General features: G+C 43.2%; 1 protein-coding gene across 2 annotated transcripts in view; it reads right to left on the bottom strand.

The window, feature by feature from the left end:
* Positions 1–13,298, bottom strand: part of NOD2 (nucleotide binding oligomerization domain containing 2) — a 127,974-nt gene that overhangs the window by 61,564 nt on the left and 53,112 nt on the right. For both annotated transcript variants that reach the window (XM_033942886.1, XM_033942887.1), the window contains exon 3: positions 6,885–7,394. In XM_033942886.1, coding sequence (XP_033798777.1) covers positions 6,885–7,343 — 459 coding nt within the window. In that variant the 5' untranslated portion in view covers positions 7,344–7,394. The remainder of the gene's footprint in view (positions 1–6,884; positions 7,395–13,298) is intronic.

Here is a 13,298-nt window from a genome sequence, read left to right as displayed (position 1 = left end):
TTGTATATAACAGACTTTTGTATATAACGGACAATTATTTTGGTCCCGAGAGCCACTTTTAGCTGTAATTTTCTTCGGTTATAACTGACATGCAGACTCTGCCTACAAGGCACGTGGCGCGCCGGTGATATAGTATCAAAATGCAGCCCAGAAGAAAATGACAGAGTATTTTTCTTTCCAGTACAGTACGACATAATGCTTTAGAACATCTTTTAGTGTTCTGGTTTTGCAATCATTTCGTGCCACACCAATGTTTTGAGGAGTTTTTGTTCTTGATGTTGCTGATATGGTTGTGCAGTGACTGTTGTTCATTGATTGAACATTGTTTCAAGTTTGACCTAAATAAAGTTTTTAAAAAATGCAACTCTGAATATAACAGACTTCGGATATAACGAACCGTTTTTCAAGGTCCCTTGAAGTCCGTTATAACGAGATTATACTGTACTTGTTAGCATGAATATTCTGATCTGAAGTCTCTTTGCTTTTCATTTTCAGAGCCCTATTGCTGTACTTTCCCTACCAGACTCTTCCGATCCCACCAAAATGAGAGTCCTGTTTCTCTGCTCTTCAAATCCCACCTGACTAAAGTGACATCACTTTCTACATCTATTTCAAGCATTTACTGCACTATTGTATTTACTGTACTATTAGCACCTTAGGCAAAATATGCACATCTAAGGAATACATTATGTTCCTTGGGTGCTCCTGAGGCAACCTATTTGAGGATATCTTACTTTTGTGGCTTCAGCTTTTTCTCCTGGTTTTTCTGTCATTGCAGGTCCCAGTTATGAGCATCGAGGGCTCTCTTTAAGGACAACATCTTATGGCAGGTTGTACTGTACTTTGGGGATGGTATTTTTTGACTACTGATAATTTCTCCTACCCAATGAAGAAAGGGTTGAGTTTCATGATGTTGCCCAGTTCCTAAAGGGGAAGGACGACCAAACATTTGAATTTAAGATAGGCTTCTTAAATGTCTGAACCCTTTGTAGAAAAACTTCACTGATTGCAAATTTGATCTCAGATCATAAACTACACATCTATGGTCTTAAAGAGATCTGGCTAAAGACGAGGGACTTAGAGATTCTTAAAAATGAAAGTCACTATGAATTTTACTTTCTACATTGAGTAGAAAGTATGGAGCGAAAAAAAAAAGGGGGGGGGGGCTTGGCTTTATGTTTTTTCTACTTCCTAGACAGTTACTTATCTGGCTAAGGATGTAAAAAGACTTAAAGGGATCCAGAGGAAGGCAACAAAAATGGTATAGGGCTTGCGCCAACACACGTTCAAGAAGAGACTGGAAGACCTGAATTCAATATAGATGCTCCAGAGGAGAGGAGGTACAGGGGAGATATGATACAGATATTAAAATATTTGAAAGGTATTAATACAGGAACAAATCTTTTCAGAAAAGTGGAAAAGGTAAAACTAGAGGACATGAATTGAGCTTGTGGGGCGGTAGACTTAGGAGTAATGTCAGAAAATTATTTTTCACGGAGAAGGTGGTTGATTCCTGAAATACCCTCTCGAGGGAGGCGGAGGAGATGAAAATGGTGACAGAATTCAAAAAAGTGTGGGATGAACACAGAGGATCTCTAATTAGAAAATGAACGATATAAAAAACAAAACTTAAAATGGTTCCATGCATGTTTGATGTGTCGAGTGGTGCTTAAGATGGTGACTCCAGCTGTGAAGAACTAAGGTCAGTATTTAGCAGTCTTACACAGTCTGTGTCCCATATATGGCAATTCGGTTTAGGATGGGATGGAGAGGGCTTCGACGGAAACTTCAGTAATTTGGAATATGAGGACAGTGCCGGGCAGACTTTTATGTTCTGTGTCCTGAAAATGTCAAAATGGATTGGAAGTAGCTGAATTGGGTTTGCTGGGAAACAGTGATCATAACATGATCAAATTTGAGCTGATACCTGGACTGATATTGCAAAAGAAATCTACTGTAGCAGCATTTAATTTTCAAAAGAGCGACTATGATAAAATGAGGAAATGGTTAAAAAGAAGCTAAAAGGATCTGTTGCAAAGGTTAGGACTGTAAACCAGGCATGGATGTTATTTAAAAACTAGTCTTTAAGCCCGTTACATTAACAGGTGCTAGAGTAGATGTCTGTCTGTCTGGGGGGGGGGGTCTTTGTCTCTCTCTCCTTGCACGCTGCCTGTCTGTCATTTTTTCTGTCTATGTCTCTCCCTATGTCCTTAGTGCCCTCAGTGCCTCCTTCCTATGTCCTTAGTGCCCCTTCCTATGTCCATAGTGTCCCTAGTGCCTCCTTCCCATGTCCTTAGTACCTTTTCCTATGTCCTTAGTGCCCCCATTACCTCCTTCCTGTGTCCATAATGCCCCCAGTGCCTTCTTCCCATGTCCTTAGTGCCCCAGTGCCTCTGTACTATGTCCTTAGTGCCCCAGTGCCTGCGTACTGTGTCCTTAGTGCCCCAGTGCCAGCGTACTGTGTCCTTAATGCCACCAGTGCCTCCTTCATATGTCCTTATTGCCTCCAGTGCCTCCTTCCTGTGTCCTTAGTGCCCCTAGTGCCTCTGTCCTGCTTAGTGCCCTCAGTGCATCCTATGTCCTTAGTGCCCTCAGTGCCCATTTCTATGTCCTTAGTGCGCCCAGTGCCTCCTTATGTCCTCATTATCTTCCAGACTTTGTCCCACCCCCACCCCCGATGGCAGCCTGCCTGCCTCCCATCCCCCTGAGCAACATGTTTCCATTTAACCCCCCCCCCCGATGCCAGTCTGCCTGCCTGCCTCCCATCCCCCTGAGCAGCATGTTTCCATTGAAACCCCCCACTCCACCCCCAATGCCTGCCTGCCTGCTTCCCATCCCCCTGAGCAGAATGTTTGCATTGAAACCCTCCACCCCCTTCCAATGCCTGCCTGCCTGCCTTCCATCCCCCTTCCATTGAACCCCCCACCCCCATGCCAGCCTGCCTGCCTGCCTCCCATCCCCCTGAGCAGCATGTTTCCATGGAACCCCCCCCCCCCGATGCCAGCCTGCCTGCCTGCCTCCCATCCCCCTGAGCAGCATGTTTTTAACCCCCCCCCCACCGACCCTACCCAGCACACCAGAAACCCCCGCTGACCCTCCCAGCCGACCCTCCCACTGCTACATGGCCGACAAACCTCGCAGTTGCAGCAGCGTCCCAGGCACACTAAACACGCTGCTTCGGCTCTTCTACTAGCCTAATTTCCTCTGCCTTATCCCTGTTGATGTCATCAGTTACGCGGCAGAGGAAATTAGGCCAGTAGAAGAGCCGAAGTAGCGTGTTTAGTGTGCCTGGGACGCTACTGGAGCTGCGAGGTTTGTCGGCCGTGTAGCGGTGGGAGAGTCAGCTGGGAGGGTCAATAGGGGTATCTGGTGTGGCGGGTAGGGTTGGCGGAAGGGGGGGGGAGTCGCGGTGTGTTAGTGGTGTGCCGGGTAGGGTTGGCGGCAGCGGGGGGGGGAGGAGGGGGAGTCACGGTGTGTTACCTGGCCGGTCCTTCGACGCGTGCATGCACACTCTGCCAGCCACATCCCGACAGATCAGATCTCAGGGAACACGGGATAAGAGTGCACATGTGCGCTTAGCATATTATTATTATAAATACCATCATAGAATCCCAGACCAGATGTACTCCACAGATTAACAAAGGTGGAAACAAGAGGCAGCATGGTTGAAGGGTGAAGTGAAAGAGGCTATTAGAGCAAAAAAAAAAAAATCCTTTAAAGAATGGAAAAAGAGTCCGAATGAAGAAAATAAGAAGAGACATAAGCAGTGGCAAGTTAGATGCAAAGCATTGATAAAGAAAGCTAAGAAAGAATATGAAAAGAATCTTGTCAAAGAGGAAAAAATCATAACAATTTTTAGGTATATCAGAAGCAGAAAACCTGTGAGGGAATCCGTAGGACTGTTGGATGATTAAGGAGCAAAAGGGGCACTCTGCTTTGGTCTTTATGGAAGAAGATGTAAGAGATCTACCTGAACTGGAAATGTTTTTCAAGGATAATATAGTGGAACTGAAAGAAAATTTCAATGAATCTGGAAGACAAATTGGCAAGTTACAAAGTAATAAATCACCTGGCCTGATGGTATACATCCCAGGGTACTAAAAGAACTGACATGAAATTGCTGACCTGCTGTTAGTTATCTGTAACTTGTCACTAAAATCATCTGTAGTACCTGAAGATTGGAGGAGGATAGCCAATGTTACGCCAATTTAAAAAAAAAAAAGGTTCCGGGGAGATCTGGGAAATTACAGACTGGTAAGCCTGACTTCAGTGCTGGACAAAATAGTGGAAACAATTCTAAAAAATAAAATTGTGGAACACATAGACAAACATGATTTAATGCAGGGATCTCAAAGTCCCTCCTTGAGGGCCGCAATCCAATCGGGTTTTCATGATTTCCCCAATGAATATGCATTGAAAGCAGTACATGCACGTAGATCTCATGCATATTCATTGGGGAAATCCTGAAAACCCAACTGGATTGCGGCCCTCGAGGAGGGACTTTGAGACCCCAGATTTAATGGGACAGAATCAGCATGGGTTCAGCCGATGGAGATCTTACCTCACCAATTTGTTTGTCTTTTTTGAAGGTGTGAATAAACATGTGGATAAAGGTGAACCGGCTGATGTAGTGTATCTAGATTTTCAGAAAGCTTTTGACAAAAGTTCCTCATGATAGGCTCCTGAGAAAATTAAAGGCATGTCACAGGTGGTAAAGTTCAGCTGTGGATTAGGAATTGGTTATCAGATAGAAAACAGAGGGTAGGGTTAGATGGCCATTTTTCTCATGGAGGAGAGTAAATAGTGGAGTGCTGCAGGGATCTGTGCTACTTAGCTTACTTATAAATTATCTTGAAATTGGAATGATGAATGAGGTGATGAAATTTGCATATGACACTAAACTGTTCAAAATTGTTAAAACACATGCAGATTGTGAAAAATTGCAGGAAGAGCTTAGGAAAATGGAAGACTGGGCATCCAAGTAGCAGAAGAAATTTAATGTGGACAAGCTCTGCATTGGTGAATTATTATTCTATACCGTGGGGAGTGAGGGTCGAGTGAGGGAGGTCACAAAATTTTATTTGGCTGGAATCTTGGAATCACAGCAGATTAATAAGAACTGGCTCGGAACATTGGATATCCTTGGACCAGCCCTACCATTTTTTATAGTCTACTATTGTTGGTGCAACATTTTAGTCTTTATTTTTTCAAAAAACTTTCTTTGAAAAAGAGGCCTCATTGCTATGTATATTACAATAGAATTCCTATGAGTGTTGTAGCTTTTATCGCAGCAACCCGCGATAAAAACCCAAACATGGCTTGATAAAAGGGGGCCTAAATTATCTGCTTTGGATTACTGTACTCTTTCGTATGCAGCATGCCCTGAAACATCCCTGACTTGCTTACAAGTTCTTCAAAACACTGCTGCAAAATTGATTTTTTAATACTCATCATGTTGAAAGAGCAACTCCGTATTTGATCAAACTACTGGCTGCCAACATGGTACGCTGTTTTTAAAAAATATGCAGAATGGTATTTAGAGACCTTCATGAATTAAGTCCCAGTTACATGTGTAAACATCTTCTCCCTCTCTTTCCAAACCGGAGTCCTCATATGAGGAAAGATCTGCTTTTAAAATTTCCAGCAAGAACCACTATCAGATACCAAAGATATTATACTGGTTCTTTTTCCTTTCAAACTATGAAATGCTAGAATTTGCTACCTCTTAATATCCAGATAGAATTTCCTATTTTCATTTTAGGAGACTGCTGAAGACATTTTTCTTTAAAAAATTTTTGTTATCTTGAAATGATTTTTTTTTTGTAAGAGTTACATTTTATTATTGTAATTCCTGTGGATTTTGTTATATTTCACAAAATCACACTTCAAAAAGCACCCAGACAGCTAGAATTTCAAACAGTCCAATACCACCAAAGATGGGAACATATAATTGAAAATGAGCAAAAGCAAGCAGAAAAAAAAGGGAAATTGGGGAGAGGGGTTTAAGGAAAGGAAGATAGTGGACTGTGGGTGGGAGGTTAAGAAGGGAAAAGGGACTGTTGGAAGGTAGGTTAGGGTTGGTATGGGGCTCAAGGCTGAAGGTTCGCCTAGGGCAGGGGTAGGCAATTCCGGTCCTCGAGAGCCGGAGCCAGGTCAGGTTTTCAGGATATCCGCAATAAATATGCATGAGATAGATTTGCATCTTAAGGAGGCAGTGCATGCAACTCCATCTCATACATTTTTATGGTGGAGATCCTGAAAACCTGACCTGGCTCCAGCTCTTGAGGACGGGAATTGCCTACCCCTGGAATAGGGCAGAATTTCCCATAATGTGAATTAAAAAAAAAAGTTTGGGGTCACAATCTGGGCAAGCTCTGCATTGGTGAATCATTATTCTATACCGTGGGGGGTGAGGGTCGAGTGAGGGAGGTCACAAAATTTTATTTGGCTGGAATCTTGGAATCACAGCAGATTAATAAGAACTGGCTCAGAACATTGGATATCCTTGGACCAGCCCTACCATTTTTTATAGTCTACTATTGTTGGTGCAACGTTTTTAGTCTTTAATTTTTTCAAAAAACTTTCTTTGAAAAAGAGGCCTCATTGCTATGTATTTTACTATAGAATTCCTATGAGTGTTGTAGCTTTTACCACCAGATGTTTTGTTTGATAATGACATTCTGTTAGGGTTGTCATTATCAAACTGGCTCCAGACTTTTAGGTCAGGCTCGCCCCTGGTTTTACTCCTGCATGCAAAGACTTCTCTGAGAATTATGATGCCCAATATTAATTTGTATTTTGAAGAAGCCAACACATCCCTTAAATTCAACAAAACAGACAGCATTGTATGTTTTGAATACAGTACAATGGAAATCTGATCTCACCTGCTGTGATGGCGTGTAAATCGATAGCTGAATTTCATCACATTCATATTTTGTAATAAAGCCTTGATTCAGTAAAAATATTAAAAGACTCTGTACATGATTATGTAGTTTTCTAACAATGAGGGGTCTATATTTTTGCAGATTCTCTAAAGGGGAAGAAAGAGCTTCATAACTTTGCGAGGTGAACTCAGTCCGCTGAGACTTTCTCTCAACTTCCTGCAGTGCAGCTATCAAAAACTCGCAGCTTTTCTCGCCTTTATTCCAGATAATGTCCAAAAGGTTTCGAACCAGCTTGCAGAGGGCTTGTCCAGGAATGGTCACACTTTCATAATCTTCCCTTGTCAGCACATCCCAAGCTACCAAATAATCAAGTACAGTCTCAAAGTTGTCCATTGAGCCACTAGCTAGTTTGGAGACCAGATGACTTCTCTGTCTCCTGAGGATCTCCTGTGCGCACATCACACATCCTACTGATCCTTTAAAACTTCAGAGGGCGACATATTAAGACAGCTGAAATAAAAAGAACAAGGCATTCCATAATAACCACAATGAGGGAAACATTTCTTTCTGCATTAAATTTAGTCAGTAATGTTGCATCACCCAAAATAAACAATAGATAAATCTGAGAAGAACATGTGCAGAGAGGTTCATTATCAAATTCTGCTCATTTTCAAAAACAATAGAAGACATACTTGTTCCCTAAATAATTATTACCCTTAACAATTATATGGTTTTTAAAATTTTGTACACCGAATAGAACTTACGAGGTTATGCGGTACAGAAGTTATTTGTTATGTTATGTTTCTAGAACAGTGGTCTCAAACTCGCGGCCCGGGGGCCACATGTGACCGGCCAGGTACTATTTTGAGGCCCTCAGTATGTTTATCATAATTACAAAAGTAAAATAAAACAGTTTCTTGATCATATCTCTTTATCATGTCTCTTTAGCTATAAATTGCAATATTATTTTTAAAGACTTAGCCAAAAGGAAAGATTTATCTATATATATATAAAATCGGAGGTATGTGTGTATGTATGTGTGTGTGTATGTGCCGCGATCACGCAAAAACGGCTTGACCGATTTGAACGAAACTTGGTATGCAGATCCCTCACTACCTGGGGTGATATGTTCTGGGGGTGTCGCGGCCCAACTGCACACGTGGGCGGAGCTACAAACAGAAAATCAGATTTCACCCATTCATGTCAATGGAAAAAATGTAAAAAGCTGCCAACGCAAAAACGGCTTGCCCGATTTGAACGAAACTTGGTATGCAGATCCCTCACTACCTGGGGTGATATGTTCTGGGGGTCTCGCAGCCCACCTGCACACGTGGGCGGAGCTACAAACAGAAAATCAGATATCACCCATTCATGTCAATGGAAAAAATGTAAAACAGCTGCCAACGCAAAAACGGCTTGCCCGATTTGAACGAAACTTGGTATGCAGATCCCTCACTACCTGGGGTGATATGTTCTGGGGGTCTCGCGGCCCACCTGCACACGTGGGCGGAGCTACAAACAGAAAATCTGATTTCACCCATTCATGTCAATGGAAAAAATGTAAAAAGCTGCCAACGCAAAAACGGCTTGCCCGATTTGAACGAAACTTGGTATGCAGATCCCTCACTACCTGGGGTGATATGTTCTGGGGTCTCGTGGCCCACCTGCACACGTGGGCGGAGCTACAAACAGAAAATCAGATTTCACCCATTCAAGTCAATGGAAAAAATGTAAAAAGCTGTGGGACCGATTTGAACGAAACTTGGTATGCAGATCCCTCACTACCTGGGGTGATATGTTCTGGGGGTCTCGCGGCCCACCTGCACACGTGGGCGGAGCTACAAACAGAAAATCTGATTTCACCCATTCATGTCAATGGAAAAAATGTAAAAAGCTGCCAACGCAAAAACGGCTTGCCCGATTTGAACGAAACTTGGTATGCAGATCCCTCACTACCTGGGGTGATATGTTCTGGGGTCTCGTGGCCCACCTGCACACGTGGGCGGAGCTACAAACAGAAAATCAGATTTCACCCATTCAAGTCAATGGAAAAAATGTAAAAAGCTGTGGGACCGATTTGAACGAAACTTGGTATGCAGATCCCTCACTACCTGGGGTGATATGTTCTGGGGGTCTCGCGGCCCACCTGCACACGTGGGCGGAGTTACAAACAGAAAATCAGATTTCACCCATTCAAGTCAATGGAAAAAATGTAAAAAGCTATGGGACCGATTTGAACGAAACTTGGTATGCAGATCCCTCACTACCTGGGGTGATATGTTCTGGGGGTCTCGCGGCCCACCTGCACACGTGGGCGGAGCTACAAACAGAAAATCTGATTTCACCCATTCAAGTCAATGGAAAAAAATGTAAAAAGCTGTGGGATCTCCAGTTATTTTACTTAGCAACCTTGACCCACCAAAACTTTGCAATGGCACAAGGCTTTGTGTAAAGAGGTTACTGGCCAATGTAATTGAAGCGACTATCTTAACCGGAAAGGGACAAGGTGAAACCGTATTTATCCCGCGGATACCACTTATTCCAACAGATCTTCCTTTTCAGTTTAAGAGATTGTAAATTCCAGTGAGACTTGCATTCTCTATCACAATCAACAAATCACAAGGACAGACTATTACATACTGTGGAGTGGATTTAAGATCCCCCTGTTTTTCCCATGGACAACTCTATGTTGCTTGCTCAAGGGTGGGTTCACCCAAGAATGTATATGTTCTTGCTCCTGGAGGTGAAACTAAAAATGTTGTTTATAATCAAGTTTTGTGTTAGTTGTATTGTATTCATTTTGTCAAATATTTCACTTTATAATTTGAATATTGTACTTTTTATAAAGCTGTAAAAAAATAATTTCATTCACCACTATAAAGTATCTTTATTTGAATCCATTTACAGTGTTATTGCTATAATTAAATACCCGTGCAACGCCGGGGCATCAGCTAGTAAACTATAAAGCAGGGGTGTCAAAGTCCATCCTCGAGGGCCGCAATCCAATCGGGTTTTCAGGATTTCCCCAATGAATATGCATGAGATCTATTAGCATACAATGAAAACAGTGCATGCAAATAGATCTCATGCATATTCATTGGGGATATCCTGAAAACCCGACTGGATTGCGGCCCTCGAGGAGGGACTTTGACACCCCTGCTATAAAGAGTTTTACCTAATGCAAAATTGTCATTTCTTTAATAAGACATTAACTATTTTTTTTTGTGGCCCTCCAAGTACCTACAAATCCAAAATGTGGCCCTCCAAAGGGTTTGAGTTTGAGACTACTGTTCTAGAACAATGATTATCTAGTTTGAAGAACTGTTTTATGTATGACTGGGAATCTAGCAACTGAAGGTATACATCTACCCTTAGCTGAGCTAAAGCTGTTTACAGGAAAACCACAGATCTAAGAGTGTGTGGTCATACATTGTGTCTAGTAAAATACTGATGCAACCTAAAAATTGTGCAAAAATACTTTTATGGGCTAAGGATTCTTGTAATGTCACCTACAGCCAGATGCACTAAAGAAACTGTCCCCATTTTGTTTATGGGCCAGATTCACTGATATTGCCCCTCCTTTATCAACATAGACTTGGGAAAAAACTTAACCTGCCTTTGTGTTTCTAAAAGCCCAAATTTTTTGTAGTTATCGCTGACAGTGGCGTAGTAAGGGTGGGCGCAGGCACACGCTTCTCCTCTACTACCACCCCCGCCGCTCCTTCCACTCATCCACCCGGTGCGCACCTTCACTTCCCCTCCCACCACCGTACCTCTAGCTCTTCGCTGGCACGAGCAGCAACTCCAACCTGCTGCTTGTGCCAGCATTGGCTCTCCCTCTGACGTCAATTCTGGGACCCGCGCTTAGGAAATGAATCAGAGGGAGAGCTGATGCAGGCAGCAAGTTGGTGAGGCTGCTCCTGCCGGGGGGAATTAAGAGGTAGGGGGGAAGGGAAGGGGTGCGCAGCAGGGAAGGAGCAGGAGGGGTGTGTGGAGAAGAGGGCAAAGGAAGGGCGCCTCTCACCCTCACTACACCACTGACCACTGGTTTTTAACTCCACTGTACAGAAAAATAATCCCCTGACACCCATTTTATTGCAATACTGTGGGTGGTGGCAGTAGAGAACAGGAAGAGGCAATCTGAATGAAATGGAAGTCCCCGACTGCTATGTTTTCACTTTATGTAAGTTTTTATGCTTCAAGAAATTCATTGCGTCTTTTTACTGGCTTTTCCCAAGTGCCAAGTTTCATCCTATTTTGTTTACATTTTCAGAGACATTTTGCACCCCCTCCGAAAAAAAGACAGGGGCAGATATTCTCAAGCCACTCTTTGTACAATAGCCCCGCACAAGAGACTTAGTAACTTGGCTGAGCCTCCTCCCTTCCAACAAAAGAAGTTTAAGAGCTTTGGCCATGCAAGGGGTAAAGATGGTTAGTGAACGGTAACATTACCAGCATTGTTTTGGGTGGCATCAGATGGCAGAGGTATCTAAGACGAGCCGAATATCTTCTCTGCCTCTCTTCAGTTTACCATCTGAATTCCAGTGTTGTCTTATAGTCTGACTGACTGGATATTTAAGCCGGCATTGCTTTCACTGAGGCTCCGCTGGCTGGGAGCAGAGCTGCTGTACTACTTGTATTTGGTGCGTGACCTGCACCTGGTTCTGTGAGAAGTACAGGTTGGCCCCGTGGTCCTAGTGCTAGTTGTGTTTAAAGGGCTTGACTGTCTTTAATCCATTTCTATTATTCTTAACCTGATTTTGGTGGGTTACTGTTGTGCTCAGGGAAGGCCAATGGACGGTGGGGATGGTTAACTGGTGATGCGGATTTTTAAGGGTCTACAAAGTGAAGAGTTGACTGTAAAATTTAAAGTAGGGATTCTGTAATTTTAAAGGCAACGGTATACACAGAGATAAGTATGGCACACCTTAAAAGGGCAACCAAAGAAGGGAACAGTAAACGAGAATGACAGGGAAAAGAGTGAGAAAGACACTGGATAGATTGGTGGAAAATGTTGCAAAAAGTGCCCTCACTTTATGGAAGCGGGGAGGAGAGAGAGGGCAGAGGCAATATTGGCTCCGACCCTCATAGGAATTCTATGAGCCTCAAAGCTGTTACGCTTTGGCCAGTGCTTAAAAAAAAAACCACGCTAGTTTGTGATTACATATTCCTTACTGGGGAAGGTGTTTTCTGTGTTCTATGTGTACAAAAGACACGGTTCTCTCTTAGCATTGACTGTGCAGGATCAATCTGAACTAGTCTGGCTGATTTAGTTTTGCAATGGGTGCACCGCAACATGTAAGATGTTGCCTTTTCCTAGGTACACTTTGGTTATATATATATCTTTTTATTTCTTGTGCAATATGTGGATTGTTACTAAAAATCATGTTTTTCCTATAGATGAGGGCGGGGGAGGGGGGTTATCAAAAACTGATGGGCCCCGGGTGTCACATTTGCTAGGTACGCCACTGGTGCCAGCCCTTAAGAAGAGTAGCTACTGTACATTCGAAGCTGGGTCTGGGTAAAACCAGGATTTCCAGTATTCTCAGGATCTCCAGAATCTAGGGCAGACCACCTTTAACAATGAAATTCTCTTTTATGACAGTAGCAGGCTGTCTTTCAGTAGGGAATCCCCATGCTCTTTCACCGTCTCTGTAAAGTTCCGCCTCCTATGATGCAGTACTTTTCTTCTATGGGTGAGATTGGCAGAGAAGGACCAATGATGTCAGCATAAGGGGAGGGGACTTCCTGCAGAATGACAGAAAATGAGTCAGAACAGTTGGTGCAAGTAACAGACCTAAATGGTAGGCAAGATAGTGGAAGCTGCTGCAGGGAGTGATTGTGGGGGACTGAAAGAGGCATAAAATACAATCAATATGTTCCAGAAAGAAGCAAAATAAATAGCAGATGAAGTGAAGGGGTGAGTGAGGACAGTGGCAGGAAACATCCATATTCGGTACTCATTCCACATCAAAAGCACTGGATCTGCTAGTATTCAGCAGGATCTCCAAGGATCCTGCAATTCTCACCCCAAAAAGGGCTGTATACATCTGGATTCTGCATCTTTCACAACCTATAAGTGAGGAAGCATCTATTCCATGCACTCCTTCCCTATCAAAAGCAGAGGACCTGCCAGGATCCTGAAGGATATGCAGAATCCTCCAGGATATCCAGGATCCAGCAGGATCCAGCAATTCTGACCCCAGGAAGGACTGTATCCCCCTGGATTCAGCACCCTTCAACACCTATAAGGTAAGAAACATCCATTCCCTGCACTCCTTTCCCATCAGAAGCACAGGACCTGCCAGGATTCTGCAGGATGTGTCAGGATCCTGCAATTCTGACACCAGGAAGGGCTGTATCTATTTGGATTCAGAACCCTTCAGACCACCTATATGGCAACAAACATCTATT

Source organism: Geotrypetes seraphini, chromosome 4 (genome assembly GCF_902459505.1).
Source record: "Geotrypetes seraphini chromosome 4, aGeoSer1.1, whole genome shotgun sequence".
Taxonomy (NCBI): Eukaryota; Metazoa; Chordata; class Amphibia; order Gymnophiona; family Dermophiidae; genus Geotrypetes; species Geotrypetes seraphini.
Note: the sequence above shows the minus strand (reverse complement) of the source record. Positions and strands in the feature narration are given on the sequence as shown.